Source organism: Rissa tridactyla, chromosome 7 (genome assembly GCF_028500815.1).
Source record: "Rissa tridactyla isolate bRisTri1 chromosome 7, bRisTri1.patW.cur.20221130, whole genome shotgun sequence".
In the NCBI taxonomy this organism is placed as follows: Eukaryota; Metazoa; Chordata; class Aves; order Charadriiformes; family Laridae; genus Rissa; species Rissa tridactyla.
In genome coordinates this window covers 27,059,630-27,074,756 of record NC_071472.1, presented here as the reverse complement: position 1 = coordinate 27,074,756, position 15,127 = coordinate 27,059,630, and the positions used below count along the sequence as shown (strand labels likewise).

Sequence of the window (15,127 nt, the reverse complement as noted above, 5' to 3'; positions counted from 1 at the left end):
AATTGCCTTTATCATACATTACCAACAATGTACAATAAAAAATGCTCACAACTAAAAACCAAATGCTTGAGTTTTATGCCAATTACTCTTCTTCTAATCAAAGTTAAATAAAGCTGCATCTTCATAACTCCTCTGGCTAAAAAGTAAAAGCATTCAGACACCTATAAAAGCGGCTTGCACTTAATATTGCACACTATGTCTAGGTCTGTCACACAAAAGAAAGATGACAAGTTCACTGCAATAAAAATTCCATGCTTAGAAGACTAGGGCTGCTACCTATTAGTCTTCATTACTTTGCAGTCTTCTGACAACTGTAGCAGGCTGCTGAGCCCCAAATGGGGGCCATAATGTGATCTGATGATATATGAAGAGCTGCTAAAGGGAGCCTGAACCATCCTAGCCTATACATTTTAACAGTTCCTTTTTACTGAGAGCCCACTTTACCACAAGACTTCAAAAATCTGCTGCCTCAGCTATTGGTGCAGTAAATCTGCCAACTGTGCCTGCAACCACATCATTTTACACTGCCTACAGCAGCCAATATAATGAGTCAATAATAAACCAAGGACCTTATAGGCCATGAATAGCTGGTTTATACCGGCAGATGCAAGAGTAGATAAAACCTCTGACCAGACAAACAACACAAAGGACTCTTAACAGCTTCTGTGCTTCCTTGCAGTTAATTATCTTAGTGCATATTTAATGTGTTTTCTAAAAATAATTATTAATTGCAAAAAACAGTGTACCCACCCTTCAGTTGCTGATACAACGCAGCATTTTCAGGCCAAGGCTCTGCGGCTGTGGAAAGAAGATGAATTAATTAAGCAAGGCAAACAACAATGCGCTTGCAGATGCTAACTGAACGTGTTACCTAGAGCAGGAACTCAAACTGCAAAGACGCTGACGCAAGATTTAACCTGCCCTAAAAAAGTCCCCCTGTCACTCTCTTCTCCCGGACTTCTCTCCTGCTCACAGAGGGACAATACAGAGAAGAAAACTTAAGTCCCAAAATTTAATGTTGCAGGAAAAGCTAAAATTCAAGCTACGTTACAGAATGGCCTTGCAATTCTCCAGCAGCAAAAGCTGCTACTTTCCCTCCACCATAAAGGCATCCTTGTGCACATTCTCATCACAATTCTGGCCACTCTCAAGAGCAACTATTTATTAAGGTACTAAACAAAGAATTCTGGAAAGAACAGAACAAGACCCAGAGGAGAGAGGCACAAACCTCCAAAATGAAGCATGAAGAATGCTTTGGGGAAATGGAAAAGCTTTCCGCCTTTTAAAGTTGTGGTCAGCGGTACTCACTGGTCCTCTATAATACCCACAAAGCCAGGTGCTGGGACATGTCAGAAACCTACCCACCAGGATGACAGGGACTACCTATTGCTTTGAATGATGTACTGGTCAACCCTAAAATGGGAATGTCAATACGCATTAAAAAAACTGCATCATCACTTGTTCAAAACAGTTGAACAGTTGTTAAAAAAAAAAAAAAAAGGCAAGGAAATAAAAGACAATCACATCTTCCAGTTGAGAACCGTTGCGCTTAATCAATCATACACCACTCGGATTTACGGGAAGGCAAAAATAATAATCAGTACTGATTTACTGTAAACAGTAGCATTAAGATAACAGGTCATCGCATTGTTTTGCCTCCATTACACTCCCTGTTAATGTCTGATTAAAAATCTATTTTTAAATACCAATTAAAACCTTGTGTTCTATCCAAACTAGCTATTTGTAAACAAAAATTAATGCTCTAATCACATAATATTTTTTGAAGCAATGATGTATATAAATAACTACGTGTCATTCAAACAGAAATATGCCTCTGGCTTCAGTAAGGTCGTTCTTTGTGTCTTTGCCCTCAGAACTCAAAGAAAAAAAATGCACAATTTTCTAACTATCATTCTTTTTGGATACTCATAAAGTATTAATTTTTATGGAAGTAAAATAGAACTGTAAAGCTTACAACACTGTACACAGTTTTGCAAAGGTCACTACCTCCAACATTAAGGCACAGAGCCTATCAAAGCTATACTAGTATGGGCATGAGAAAGCAACTAATCACATTTAAGTGTCATGAAAAAATGTATTATGTTTTATTGTAGCAGTTATTGGTTTTACACCCCTCCATTAAAGTTTTGCCCTGGAGTAAAAATTCTTGAGGTGGAAGTACATTTACTTCTTTAAATAAAAAGGGACTAAGATAGTGTCTGCGGTACTTAAACAGCCTTAACTGTTTAAAATAATTTATCTAATGTACATTTCTTCAGGTCCGCTAAAGTCCTGCAAGAGCAAATGGAATGAGAAAATTAAGGATGTTATTACTATACTTTAACAAACTTATCACTGCTGGACTCTGAGATACTTACAGAAATAACTAAGTCACAAAGGTACACTGATCGCATAAATACTCCAGCCAAACAGTAAAAACATCCTTTTTACATGCCCAAAATGGTACAGAGGGCTTCAGACTGCAAGGGCCCATTTCTGCTGAAAATTTTTGCCAGATCGTCTTCAGACTGAAACGTCAGATTTATATGTAATTCTTGGATTCCGGACCAAACTGAAAGTGGCCTGCTTTTACACAAGCACGTGGCTGAAATATTTCAGGCCCACAAAAATCAAGTGAACTTCTCATTTTCCAACAAGAGCTAGGTATATTCAAGAAATTCAAACTACTAATTTCGGTCTGATCTTGGCACTAAGCTGTATGCAGCCGTGGAGATATAGATAGACAGACAGACAGATAAAAACAGCTTCTTGACACACAGAATCCAAAAATACACCACTGCTATAAACCAAAACACACGCAGAATATTTTTTGTAACTTGTTTCCCTTAAATTTTCCTTCCACATTCTACTGATCACATACAGATTTTCATGAATCGTATCTGCTGACCCTAATTTTCTTAGTCATGATATAAAGTCTTTATCCCACCGTCTTAGTATAAGCAGGAGCGTACACCCAACTTGAGGGAAGAAAAGGACAAGAGCAGTTTAAAATCTTTGCATTCATTCCTTCACAGTTTAGTTGTGTACTAATATATGTCTTCTGACAAGTAAATGAAGCGAGGACAAACGGCCACATGAAAATCTCAGCCTTTGTTATTAGTACACCTTAAACGCCAAATTTCAGCAATTCTAAGAGAATTAATGAATAAGACACCCTGCACTTGGCACCTGATGGTCTCCAGAGAGAGGTGGCAATTTTGACCGTGTTTGAATGAGGTGGACAATTGCTAATGAGCCTTGAACCGAGGCCTTCAGCTCTTTGCACGCAGACCAGATAAAAGATAATTGGTTTTGCTGGCACTGTACAGGCTGGCTTTTAAAACAATAAACTTCACACTAAGATTCACGTACTATTACTTATGTCCTAGAAAAAAAACTCTGCAGCATGCATTCAGAATTGCAAGCGGCAGATTGTGTTCCGACGATACTGGAGGTATATACACAAAGCCTGCACAATTCTCTAGAATCAAAGAATTAAATACCTACTATCTGTCCCCTATCTTTCAATTTCTACTCGGTCATTTTCTCCCAACATTTTTTTCTGAGGGAGCATGAAGTTTGAATACACACTGCTATGTGAGAGGTCCAGGTTCGTAAGGTGAAAGCTGAATTCAAATGCCAGCTCCGAAACCACGTTCGATTGGTTGTAAGGTGAAAACGTGCAATGGAGAGACACCAGAACCCCACTGGGGGAAGAGAGGAGGAGGAATTGCTGAAGGGATGTCACATGCCTCCACAAGAGGAGAAAGCGTGTAACATCTTTAATGTACGGCAATGACTCTTGCCTTATGAATGTAGGTGAAGACATAATTTGTAGAATAATAGGCACTAATATTACACGCTGCTTCAGTTCTGTCATATTTCCAATCCATCAAGTTGATTAATGCTATAATAACTCCTCACAAACTTATCATTTGTGCACTAATGAAGTCAAATCCAGTTTATCCTTCGGCAACTATAATCTTCTGGTCTGTAGATGTTCGTTTCCCTGCTAACCACAGCTACTGGGGCACTAGGTATATAAAGAGAAAATTAACAAATGTGATGTCAATTCAGTTTCAGAAGCTTTTCAACGCAGAATCACATTTACGTGTTAGATCCTACGCAACAGGCGTTTTTACCATTAGCTGCTCATAGGATGAAATAACTGCCTGGAAGTATGCCCTACAGGAACAGCTTCTCTACATATCATAGGAATAAGGAACTATTTGGTTCTTCCTTCTGCCTCCATAATCAGAGGAATTACTATTGTGTGGTTTTCAATGGGCCTGTCTCTCAGGCTTGCAGTCTTTAGTAAAAGTTGTTTTCCCACCCTACTGAAACTTTTCCCATGCTTAAAGAATTCAAATATTTAGTCTTTCATGTGGATTGTCTGCTATTTGTTTAGGACAATCAAACCTCACGCTGTTGTCTTTCCCTAGTTCTCCCCTACCACACTGCTCATTTTAATGCCAGTTATAGGAAACAACCATCTGCGGGATCAGTCCTCCCAATCAGGTTTGTCTGAAATCAGCTTTGAGTTAAAAAGTTACTGGGAAGTGAGAATTTAAAGGGAGATGGACACAGAAAACGTCACTGCATAAGCCTTGTTATCTTAGGAACTGAGAATTCGGCAGATGCAGCATTACAACAACTGGGTAAGTCAAATGGCAAGTAGACCACCTACATAAAATCTTCTTTGGTTTTGTGGATGACTAAAAATGCATGAAAATTTCAATAAGCTCAACGTGTTTGTTAGTCAAAATGTTTTACTTATTAACAGTTTAGCATAGAAGATGCAGATTTCAAAGTGTTCTTAGGTGTCAAATTAAACTTTTAGAAGAAAATTCTGTGAACTAGAGTGTTGCATGTTCCCAGTGGAGTTTTAATTACTTGGGTTTGTAACTATCTATTAAAACAGATTCCTAGACTCCTCACCTGTCATGTCAGAGAATGACTTAGAAAATACATCATTTTTGCTCTCGCAAAAAAACAGAATGAGGCATGACAGTCATGTCAAATTCTTTGCCGCTAAAAACATACTGCATTATCAGACTTTGTAGTGAAATGTTCTACTTGAGCAGCATTAAGGCCAGAGAGAGATATTCGATTAGCATTTTGATTTCAGTGTTTCCAGATGTTTCAGACTGTCATTTCAACAGCAAGACTTTATCCACCCAAATACTTTTGGGACAGCAAGAGAGAAGAATGCACGTATGCTGTAAGAAGAGACATTTGAGAGATGTCTATCTCTCAGGGGGGGATCAGCAGCTCACCTGAGGCCTACGCACATCTCAGTTCCAGCTAATGCTCTCAAAACAGGACATACTATACTCGCACAGAGGTGAATTTTAGTTCAAAGAATGAGAGGCTGCAATAACATTCCCCCAGTGAAGTCTGTGCAAGAGGAAGCACCACATTCCCAAGATACTCTGCAGTGCCTCAGCCCCACCAATTCCTTGTCCAGGATGTTCAGAGTCTTTTTATGAGCGTACAAAACTCAGTTTCAACTCCTACACTTGGAATTACTGGGAAACTATTCATCCTCTGTCAGTGCTGCCTGGATGGATGGGGGGAAACAGACATTTTCATCCACCTTCCCCAAGCAGCTTCACGATGATGAAAGAGCTGTAATGAAATAAATGGTTTACAGTTATGCCTTTAATCCTGTTACTTAAAAAAATAAGACTCTGACTGTGAAAATGAGAAGACACAAAATACTTTGCATGTTAAATTGTGGGATATGCTAAATGACAGTTTAGCAGTTTCAGCGGGCTAGTATGAATAGCCAGTTTCAAGCAGTAGGGTGCGCGGTGTGGTTTGCTGTGCTGGTCTGCCACCCATTTAGCACACTCGTTGTTAAGCTGCAGCATTCTTGAATATCAGGCACAGACAAACGCCAAATACCTCTGGATCCAGGCATTAAGGTGTTCCCTCCTGCATGGGAAATTAAGTCATCAACAGATTAAAAGTTTTTGCAGGAAAACACTCAACTTGAAATTAGGCTGTTCCCAGCTCTTAGCAATACCATAGAATTTCGGTGGGGCAAGAACATTTTTGGAAGGCAATGCAGATAGAATTAATTTTCTGTTACAAAACTAGCCTATGCCTAATAAGAATCAAGGCTAGAAAATTAACACTGAATGTTACTACCCTGTTGATTACTTCTCAAGTACTGAAACTATACAGTGAGAAGTAAATCAAGACAAAATCTGCCCCAAATCTCCTAAAAACTAAAATTTACTGAATTCTCAGTATGCCAGCATTTTATCCTTTGACATCCTCTTTCCGTTTCTGCAAATGAAGTACTCAGTCAACTCCCAATCTCTTCCATGCACTTCACTGTGCTCTGTAGGTGAGGCTTGGACCTGTCCGGGGAACATTTGATCTTCTCAGACAGAGCAATTTCCTGAAACATTAAGAAGTTTATGGATCATACAGAAATAAAAACGACTACTTCTCTGTAATCATCACATTTGCAAGGATCGGTTTCCATTTTCTTATATTCTGCTTAAACACTGTGATATTAAACTTGCATAAAAAGGAGGAACACTAAAACATCTGTATTTACCAGTTTGGTTCACATGGCATTAAAGGTCTGTTGAAACAGCCAACAGGCAAGATATCCTCTATTAAAACCAAAAAAAAGTTGGCATTAATTTGAATCACTGTATTGCAATATTACAGCTGGAGAGATTAACTTACACATTATTTCCACATAGTTTCCTTCAGCCTCTCCCTAGGTACAAATCTGATTAAATTATAATGAGATACCTCGAAACTGTTTTCTCACAAGAGTAAACACTAAAAAAGAAATTCAGTCTTACATCTGCGCAACATCCACATCCAACAATGTTACTTAGAAGTCTCCGAACATTTTGCAGCAAAGATCGTAACAATCACCAGGAAAACAGTTACCCTTTTTGGTTTCCCAAGATGAGTGCTATGGAGGGAACTGCTGCTCACTATGCTCTAGATGTAGTAACCCAAAGAATGCTATCCCAAAGAACACAGGATGCTATCCCACAGACTCCAGAAGGAAAGAGGATTATTCACCCCTTGATGTCAAGATGCAACAAAAAGCATATAATCACTTCATTCTCTTTTCATAATACAAATCAGTCATACCTGCAAGTAGCAATACGTCGTTTAAAAAGAACATGCCAGGAACCGATGTGTTTCTAAATCCTTATTACAGGAAATAAGCGGAGGGGTGTACTTTGATAATGCAGTGAAGCTGCAGCCACTTTGGAACCAAAGCAGTTAAAAAATACACATCTTGTAAATTAACGGTGATCAATAAAGGAAGCAGGAGAAAGTTGTGAATTAGCTGCCTTAAGACCCACCAGTTCAACCCACCCACACTGAGTACAGATCAATTTCATGTAATTGGCCTGATCCTGTAAACTAACAAGGGCCAAGAAAAAAATGAAAGCATCAGCAACTCCCTGGCTCTGCTGACAAAGGACCAAGAAGTGTTTCGTAGTGCCTTGCCAAATGAAAACTGACTTTCACACAAGTTAAACAGTATGCATTAAATCATGTAACAAATAATTACATCATTTGGTTAAATCCATCCCAGGAATCCTTCGTAGAGATATTACAATTCAGATAAATCATGGCCGTTCAGTAATTATTGATCAAGCAGACTGTCAATGTAAAGACTCAATCTCAGCAGCAATTCTCAAACTTGAGTTTCCTGTGGCTCCACCACTAAGAGAGTCTGCGTGTGACATTACTGCAGCAGTCATTTAGTGTGACACAATCTGCTTCTTCACCCTCCAAGCAAGCTATTAATTGATGTATTTAAGCATTAGTCCAATTCTGTTACTGTCTTTGAGTCGACTTTCCAGAGCGTACACATCTGCGGTTCAATCCTCCAGGGTGCTCAGTGCTCTCACTGCTAGGGCAGGCCACAGGAGGGAGATTGCTCAGCATCTCTGCAGAACCACGCCTCCGTCAGAAGACAAGGCCAAAAAAATCTCAATAAAATCAAATCCATAAATAAAAGTTGTTCCTAAGTCAACATCTGGATTTCCTCAGAAAAAAAATCAGACAGTGCGCCAGCTAAATGATCTCAAAAGATTTATTTATAAAGTCCTGACAAGCTGGAGCTATTTTACTTATTCCTGATATTCAGCATAAATGTTTCATCTCAAAGAAGCCCTGTAATTCTTAATTATAGCTTTTTATAGATCTCTAAATCAATCTCTTCCCTTTGTGCTACTTAAGTCCCTTGCCAAGTGAAACTTCAAGCATAGGAGCAGTGAAGAGTAGGGCAGTGGAGATATGATACTCATGAATGCCTTAAGTGCATTACTGGACTAGGATATTTCTTAGCTATGTTATCTACATTTGTATACTTTAAATCAGTCCTCTGAAAGCTCTCCTAAATTGAAATCCCCTCTTCTCTGTGGTAGTCTGAACTCCTCCTCCCCTAAGGATGTTTGGCAGTCTGAACACCACTTCTGCAAAGTGCCCCAAAGGAGCTCCCTGCTTTCTCATCCACAGCACCCCTACTCTGATCCATGATAGAGATCCTACACATCTGTCCCACCAGACAGGACCTCAGTATCCCATACAGACTCCAAAAGCTACTCCACACACAAACAAATCCTGCTTACCCAGCCCTGGCCCCTCTGGCCTTTTGTTAAGGCTCTCTTTTCATTCCCTCTTTCCCTACCTCACCCACAGCCCTGAGTGCAACAGTACCAGGAGGCACAAAGTGATGACAACAGAGATTGTCTGTGCCAAAGTCTTGCAAAGGCACAAAAAGAGATGAGATTTCCAGGCAGGAAAGCTCTGCAGGGCAGAAATGCAAACAGTTAGCCCTGGTGTCATCAGCCAGCCAAGCACTACCAATAGCAATGGGCAAGATGCTGCTTTAGGGCTCACAGTCCTAAGCTGAAGTCAGCTAAAAACAGATAATGACATTTGCAACAGCACCTCTCAGGCTTTTCCTCACCTCCAGGAAATGCTGCAGACTCCCTGCTTCAAAATCTGAAAACGTTTATCCTGTTCTTTTAATCATATACTCAAGTCTTCCTCATTTCTTTTCCAAGGCTTTCAGGGAGCACACTCCAATGCATCCAGAGTTTCTCCAAATGGCGTTCAGATGCCAAAAAAAAAAAATACACATGCAGTTGGACTTTGAAGCCAATTTAATGCTTGCATCCTTAGCAAGAACTTCCAATTTCATTATGCAACAGCTAGAAGGTAGAATTGTTAAAAATTCCCACCTCTCAGCATTTTTACTTTCCAACTCAGTATGCGCATTCCAGTTTTTTTGGTTGGACTTTTTCCCTCCTAAATGAGACTGGTATCAATTCTTCCTACAGTCTTTGTAGCACCATTGTAATTTTTTCCTTTGATGCTTCCTATCCTTCCTACATATTTCGTAGGTTTTAGTACTGCACGTAACTTCTTCCAGTTTGTATTAAAGCATTGCGTTCACGTTACGTCTATGTCATCTTCTTAATAACTAAAGACCAGAATTTAAAAATAATGATAAAAATTTCAGAACGTGGTGTGGACTTTGTCTCTGTCCTCCCCATGGCTTGTATGCGCACCTGCAGTTTCTCACTCACGTTCAAGACAGAACAGCTGAAAATGCCCAGCAATGCAGCAACATGCAATGCCTGCTCAACTACAGCAAGGAAGGACGGCAACCAAGCTCTTTCACTCATTCTTGTTTTGAAAAGGAAGGGGCTTATAGGGTCCAAACCTACAGGAAGAGACCAGGTTAGTGCCTGGGGACAGTCAGAGAACAGAGCATCCAATGACCAGTGAGAAGGAGAAGAAAAATCTGGTTCCTCCCCAAAGTCATTCTTCTACGACCTCCTGTGAGCTGAACAGTTTGGCTCCTGAACAGCACTCACATCTGAATCGTTCTACAACTGATGAAAGCTCACTTGCAAATCAAACTGGACAATATCGAAACACGTGTTACTTCTTGTTTACTAATTTTGTTACCATTATTTCTAGAGCAATCTAATTTCTGGCATGAGAAAAGAAGACATTACTTCAGCAGAAAACATATAACAATAAAATGCTGATTAGAGAAAGATTGCTTAGTCTTAATGGAGCCAGAAACAACTGCAGACGCATACTCTATTATAAACTGTAATTATATTGCTTCTTAAAAACAAGAAATAGCAATATCTCAAAATGAAATATGTACTGTACTATAATAATTGTGAAAAAAGTCATTCTTCCCCTGACCTAAAAAAAGATTAGATAGGCAATCCACTCAAAGGATTGGTTCACATCAAGCCATAAAACATTTGTGTCTGAGCACAAATTGGCAAAAGCAGTGTTAAGAGACTTGTTTATTGAAAATGAACATGAGTTAAAGGGATTCCTTTTAGTTTGATTAACAAAAAAAAAACCACATGTAAAAGAACGCTGTAAGATAAAATCATACAGCCTGACAAATTTGGTATTTTCAAATCACTTTTGGACTATAAGCACCTCTGCAGCAGGCTTAAACAACCTGCACTACAGACAAGCTATTATTAAGCAAGAATAACTATTTTTTTTCACCTTACACGTGCAGGAAATGTGTACATGTGCACATTTTGATGCACAAAATGCATACTCGGTTTAAATTTTATGTGCAGGAACAATTTAGGTGGTCAAGTTTCATTCCCCCTGTATTTGTTCTCAGCCAAATTGCAGCTTGTCTCAATACATAAAACAGTCACGTCAGAGATTTATTTTTGCTCTGGCATGTCTCACTGGAGGTAGACTCACTAAGAATGTAAAATATCTAAAGGCAGAAGGGCATCTGTTTTTCGAACTGCATTCATTTCCCTTAGTATTATAACTAGCCTAAGACCCTTGGACGTAACTCAACGGCAATAAACAGAAGTAATTTTCCAGAGATCAAAGGACAAACAAGGATATTATTTTTCCCTCTTTTTGATCACTGATCTAAAACTAATGTTTTGGGGGAAAAAAAGTAAAGCATATTGAGTAATTTAGTGATCAGTTAAATATCTTTTCAACAATCTTTTATGGATGATTTGAACAGTCAGCTTCTCACAACTACTTGAGTTAGAAAGATTAATGTTCTGGACCACTTGAAAGCTGGCACTCTAATTCTTCTTACAGTATAAACACTCATTTCCTATCCTGTTAATATGTGATTGATGCTGAGCCACTCTAAACAAATTCTCTACCATATTACCCAATTAATATTTTCTACAGTTCAGAAATAGATGATTTAAAATGTGACATAACATGCTTGCAATTCATGAAGCTATGGAAATATTTGTTTATTATTCCTTGAGACACAGCATGAACCTCTCTATATTTCTAAATAAGTGAACAGTTGAATGGCAGTAAAGCTTGCGTCTTACTCCACGTAAGTGATTTAGTCATCGTTTTGTATTTAATCATTAACGCAGTACAGCAGCAGACTATGCTTAGCATGTTCAAGTGAATGCACGTTGCACAGAGAGGGTGCTGAATTACTGCAGCAGTGCAAGCGGGCTGAGCAACTGACGGTCACCAAACAGCTGAGGTTGGAAGGCACTTCTGGAGGTCCAGGGTCAGCTGCAGCAGGTTGCTCAGGGCCATCTCCAGTTCTGTGCTAAGCATCTCCAAGGATGGAGACTCCACAACTGCTCTGAGCAACCTGCTCCAATGTTAAACCATCCTCACAGTGAAAAAAGTTTTTCCTCACGTTCAGATGGTATTTTCTGTGTTTCAATTTGTGCCCAGACAGTGAATAGGCATGTCAGAAGTGAATGCATACGGTGAAGGAAAGGCGAAGATAGGCACTACTTTTAAAAAAAAAAAAATTCTAATACATACACAAGCAGGTCAGTACGTAAAAGAAAGCTACGATCCTCTTCTCTACTAAAACCCTCCCCTCAGCTTTTAAAACATTTCTAGAAAACAAACTACACTGGGATGATTGTCTTTGAACACCTGCATGCAAAGACCCAGGCTTTATAGCTGTTACGTCTTAGAGCAGCAGCAGTTCATCGCAACTGCCACAACAAAGTGACAGTCTTCACAAACAGGACCCTCGATGACAAGCCAATCAAAGCTCATTTTTATGGACATGGAAGAAATTCTCAATCATTCTTACATTTCCATCCATACATAAGAGAAAGGCAGTATTCACAACCACAGATGTGGGGATAAGGCGCTATTAAAACACATGTCATTGTTAGAAGGTATTTTTTCCTTGCAGATACATCATTTTTCTTCCTCACAAATATTCTTATGTTTGTGGCACATTTATATCTTATTGGTACCAGAATGAAATATCCTCTGTGTCTGTGCAATGTCTCAGGAAATCTAGAAGTGTGGCGGGTGTTGGCCAAGATCCCAGATAACCCTTCTTTTTTTTTTTACCTAGAAAAATCTTCCTATGAACAAATTGAGTGATTTTGACGCTATTTAGTTTCAGCCTGGGACTGGTACAAAATACAGATGAGCTAGGAAGGCCATGACCCACTAGCAATGGTATTTTTTATTTTCAAGGCAGATAACTGCTTTTGACACTGATTCGCTTTTGGGAAAGCAAAGGCAATGTCATAATTTTGTTTTAAAGAATGATTCAGTGGACAGGTCTGCAACAAGGATTTGTACTGTACCTTGAGTCACAGTACGCAGCTGCGCATCCAACAGAAGTACAAGATTAATAAAATAAGCACCAACCCTTTCTGCTCTGCAAAAACAGAGGAGCATTGCCAGTATTTTTCTATTAGATGCCTACACATTACTTTAACGATAAAAAGAAAGTGAGCATCACTTAACATGTGACTGACATGTAAAAGATAAGGTGTTACTATTTTAAGCATATTAAATTGTAGGAGAGTCCAGAAGTACTTGAGCAGCTCTGATGCCCTCAAAGCACCACCTTAATAGTACAGTTGTTAACATAAGAGTCTGAGACTAGTATAAGCAGCATGCAACTACCCCAAAGGGGAGGCAAGAGTCTCTCCAGGAACAGAGGAAGAACGTTCAGCAAGGAGGGAAACAGCCAGTTGTTGCAGAACTTTATCTTCTTGTTTCCAGTTTCTCAAACATGCATTTTCCTTACATTATGCTTAATTTGGATCTGTCATTGCTGTATTCCACAATAAGTTGCTTGTTTAGAGGGAAGATGTGAAAAAAAAAACAGCACTTTAAACAAGAAAGCAATGAGATGCCTACAGACAGTATAGTTTTGAATTTGTATTTATAATTCCAGAAAGAAGTAAATACCAGCAAACTCTCACTCTAGAATATTCATATATTCAATATATTCATATTCATTCCTCTATATCCATCATATAGAGGAATGCAGCAGAATCAACATCTACTCACATAAGTCATTATCCTTGTGTTTCCCAATGTAAATAAAATATTCTAAAGAGATCATAAAGGCTAGTAAATGTAATGAAGCAATGCTGACCGTGACCATATTCTCCACAACCTGAGGATCCAGGGCTCTGGCCCTTCGAACGTAAGCATGGCTTGTGCTAATGTCTATGAATTAACAAATGACAACCCAAGAGCCCAGCGTAACTTTCAAGCTTGTCTATGGGTACCTCTGCACACTCAGATTCAAGATCCACCACCTCCACTTTACCTAGCCGTTAGGGGCAAGCCTGCTCTGGCAACTGTACATTCATAGTAGAGAATCCACCTTGGACTCTTATCCTGGGGCCTCTATGAGTGGCAGAAGACCCAGCCTCTGGGGAAAAAAACACCAGCTTTCCCCTCAACAGGTCAGTAGCAATTAAAACGCTGTTTCCTTGCAGTATCTACTGCTTGTGAGCTTGTGAAGCAGCAACAAATCAGGAACAGAGAACAACAAGTAAGGAGAAACTGGCCAATCCACTGATTTTCAGCGTGCAACATACTAAATGCATCTGGAACTTCCTAGCCAGGAATTATCCGAGGTGCATGGTTTTATGGTTTTTTTCCTTCAGACCAGATTAATATGATTTTTTGCTAAATAACTCCACAGTGATACGCTGGTGATTTCTGGTGTGGGACGAGGCTCACGTCCAGTTTATGTGGCGAAGCCGCAGCAGATGACAAGAGCACTAAGAGGTAGGAAAGTCACCCTTACGCTCCTCAGCTTCCTAGGAGCAACACTGGAACCATGGCACGAGCCCGTGGGGAGCCGGGAGAGGACGGCACCGCACCGAGCTCTCCCACAGTGCGGGACTCAACTCCAGCTGCTGGAATTATAAATAGAGCCGGGGTTTTTGGGCCGCTGAAGAGAAGGAAACAGTTTTAAAAGACAGAGAACTTATTCAAGCAAAGATGCACCCTAGCATAGCGAGGAGTTAGGGGCTCCCTAAAGGAGGGGACTCAGTGAACCTGCTCTGCGGGGCGCTGGGCAGGGAGGCCCGGCGGGCGAGGGAGGGGAAGGGGGCCCAGGGCCGAGCTCCCCACAGCTCCCCTGCCTCCCGCCTTCCACAGCCGCCCCTCCCCGGGGGCGCCCGGCCGTCTCCCTCCCAGCCCCGTCCCGAGGGGTCACCCAAGGAGGGGACGGAGGCCGCCGGGGCTCTGTCTCCGCACCCCAGCGGGCCCGCTCCTGCTCTCAGACCGCCACCCGGAGCGCGGCCCGGTCCCGCCCGCTCGCCCCCGCCCCTCACCGGCCAGCTGAGTCACGAAGGCCTCCGCCACCAGCGACATGTCGCCGGAGGGAGGGAGGGAGGCAGGCGACAGGCCGAGGGCACGCACAGGAACTCGGGGACGCGCCGCCGGGGCAGCAACTGCATCCGGGGCCCGCTCCGCCCCCGCCGGCCGGGGCGGGGCCTCCGCCCGACGCCGGTCACCGTGAGGGCGAGCGGGGAGGTGCCGGTGCTTGGCGGCGGCAATCGGACCTGTCCTCCGCTACGGAGGCGGACATCCGCGAATAAAGCGGGGTTTTGGGATATACGCGCCTCGATTTCCCGGCTTCGGGAGGAAGGGAAGGGCTCGGGGGTCCGGCACCGGGGCAAGGAGTTCTCAGGATTGCATCCATCGCGAGAGAGAGAGAGAACTCCTCAGCAAACTTCCTAATTTATATTAAATGTGATGTTCATGGTATGAAATAATCCCATTAACCAGCCTGGGTCAAGTGCCCGGGTCTCGCTTCTCCTCATCCCTGCAAGGCTCGGAAACACTGAGAGCT

At 41.3% G+C, this 15,127-nt stretch overlaps 1 protein-coding gene across 2 annotated transcripts in view; it reads right to left on the bottom strand.

Moving 5' to 3' along the window:
- MTX2 (metaxin 2) overlaps positions 1-14,754 on the bottom strand; it is a 34,530-nt gene extending 19,776 nt beyond the window's left edge. For both annotated transcript variants that reach the window (XM_054208788.1, XM_054208789.1), the window contains exons 1-2: positions 14,607-14,754; positions 751-798 (exon numbers count right to left, since the gene is read on the bottom strand). In XM_054208788.1, the coding sequence (XP_054064763.1) occupies positions 751-798; positions 14,607-14,646 (88 nt within the window). In that variant the 5' untranslated portion in view covers positions 14,647-14,754. The remainder of the gene's footprint in view (positions 1-750; positions 799-14,606) is intronic.
- Positions 14,755-15,127: the final 373 nt, after the last annotated feature.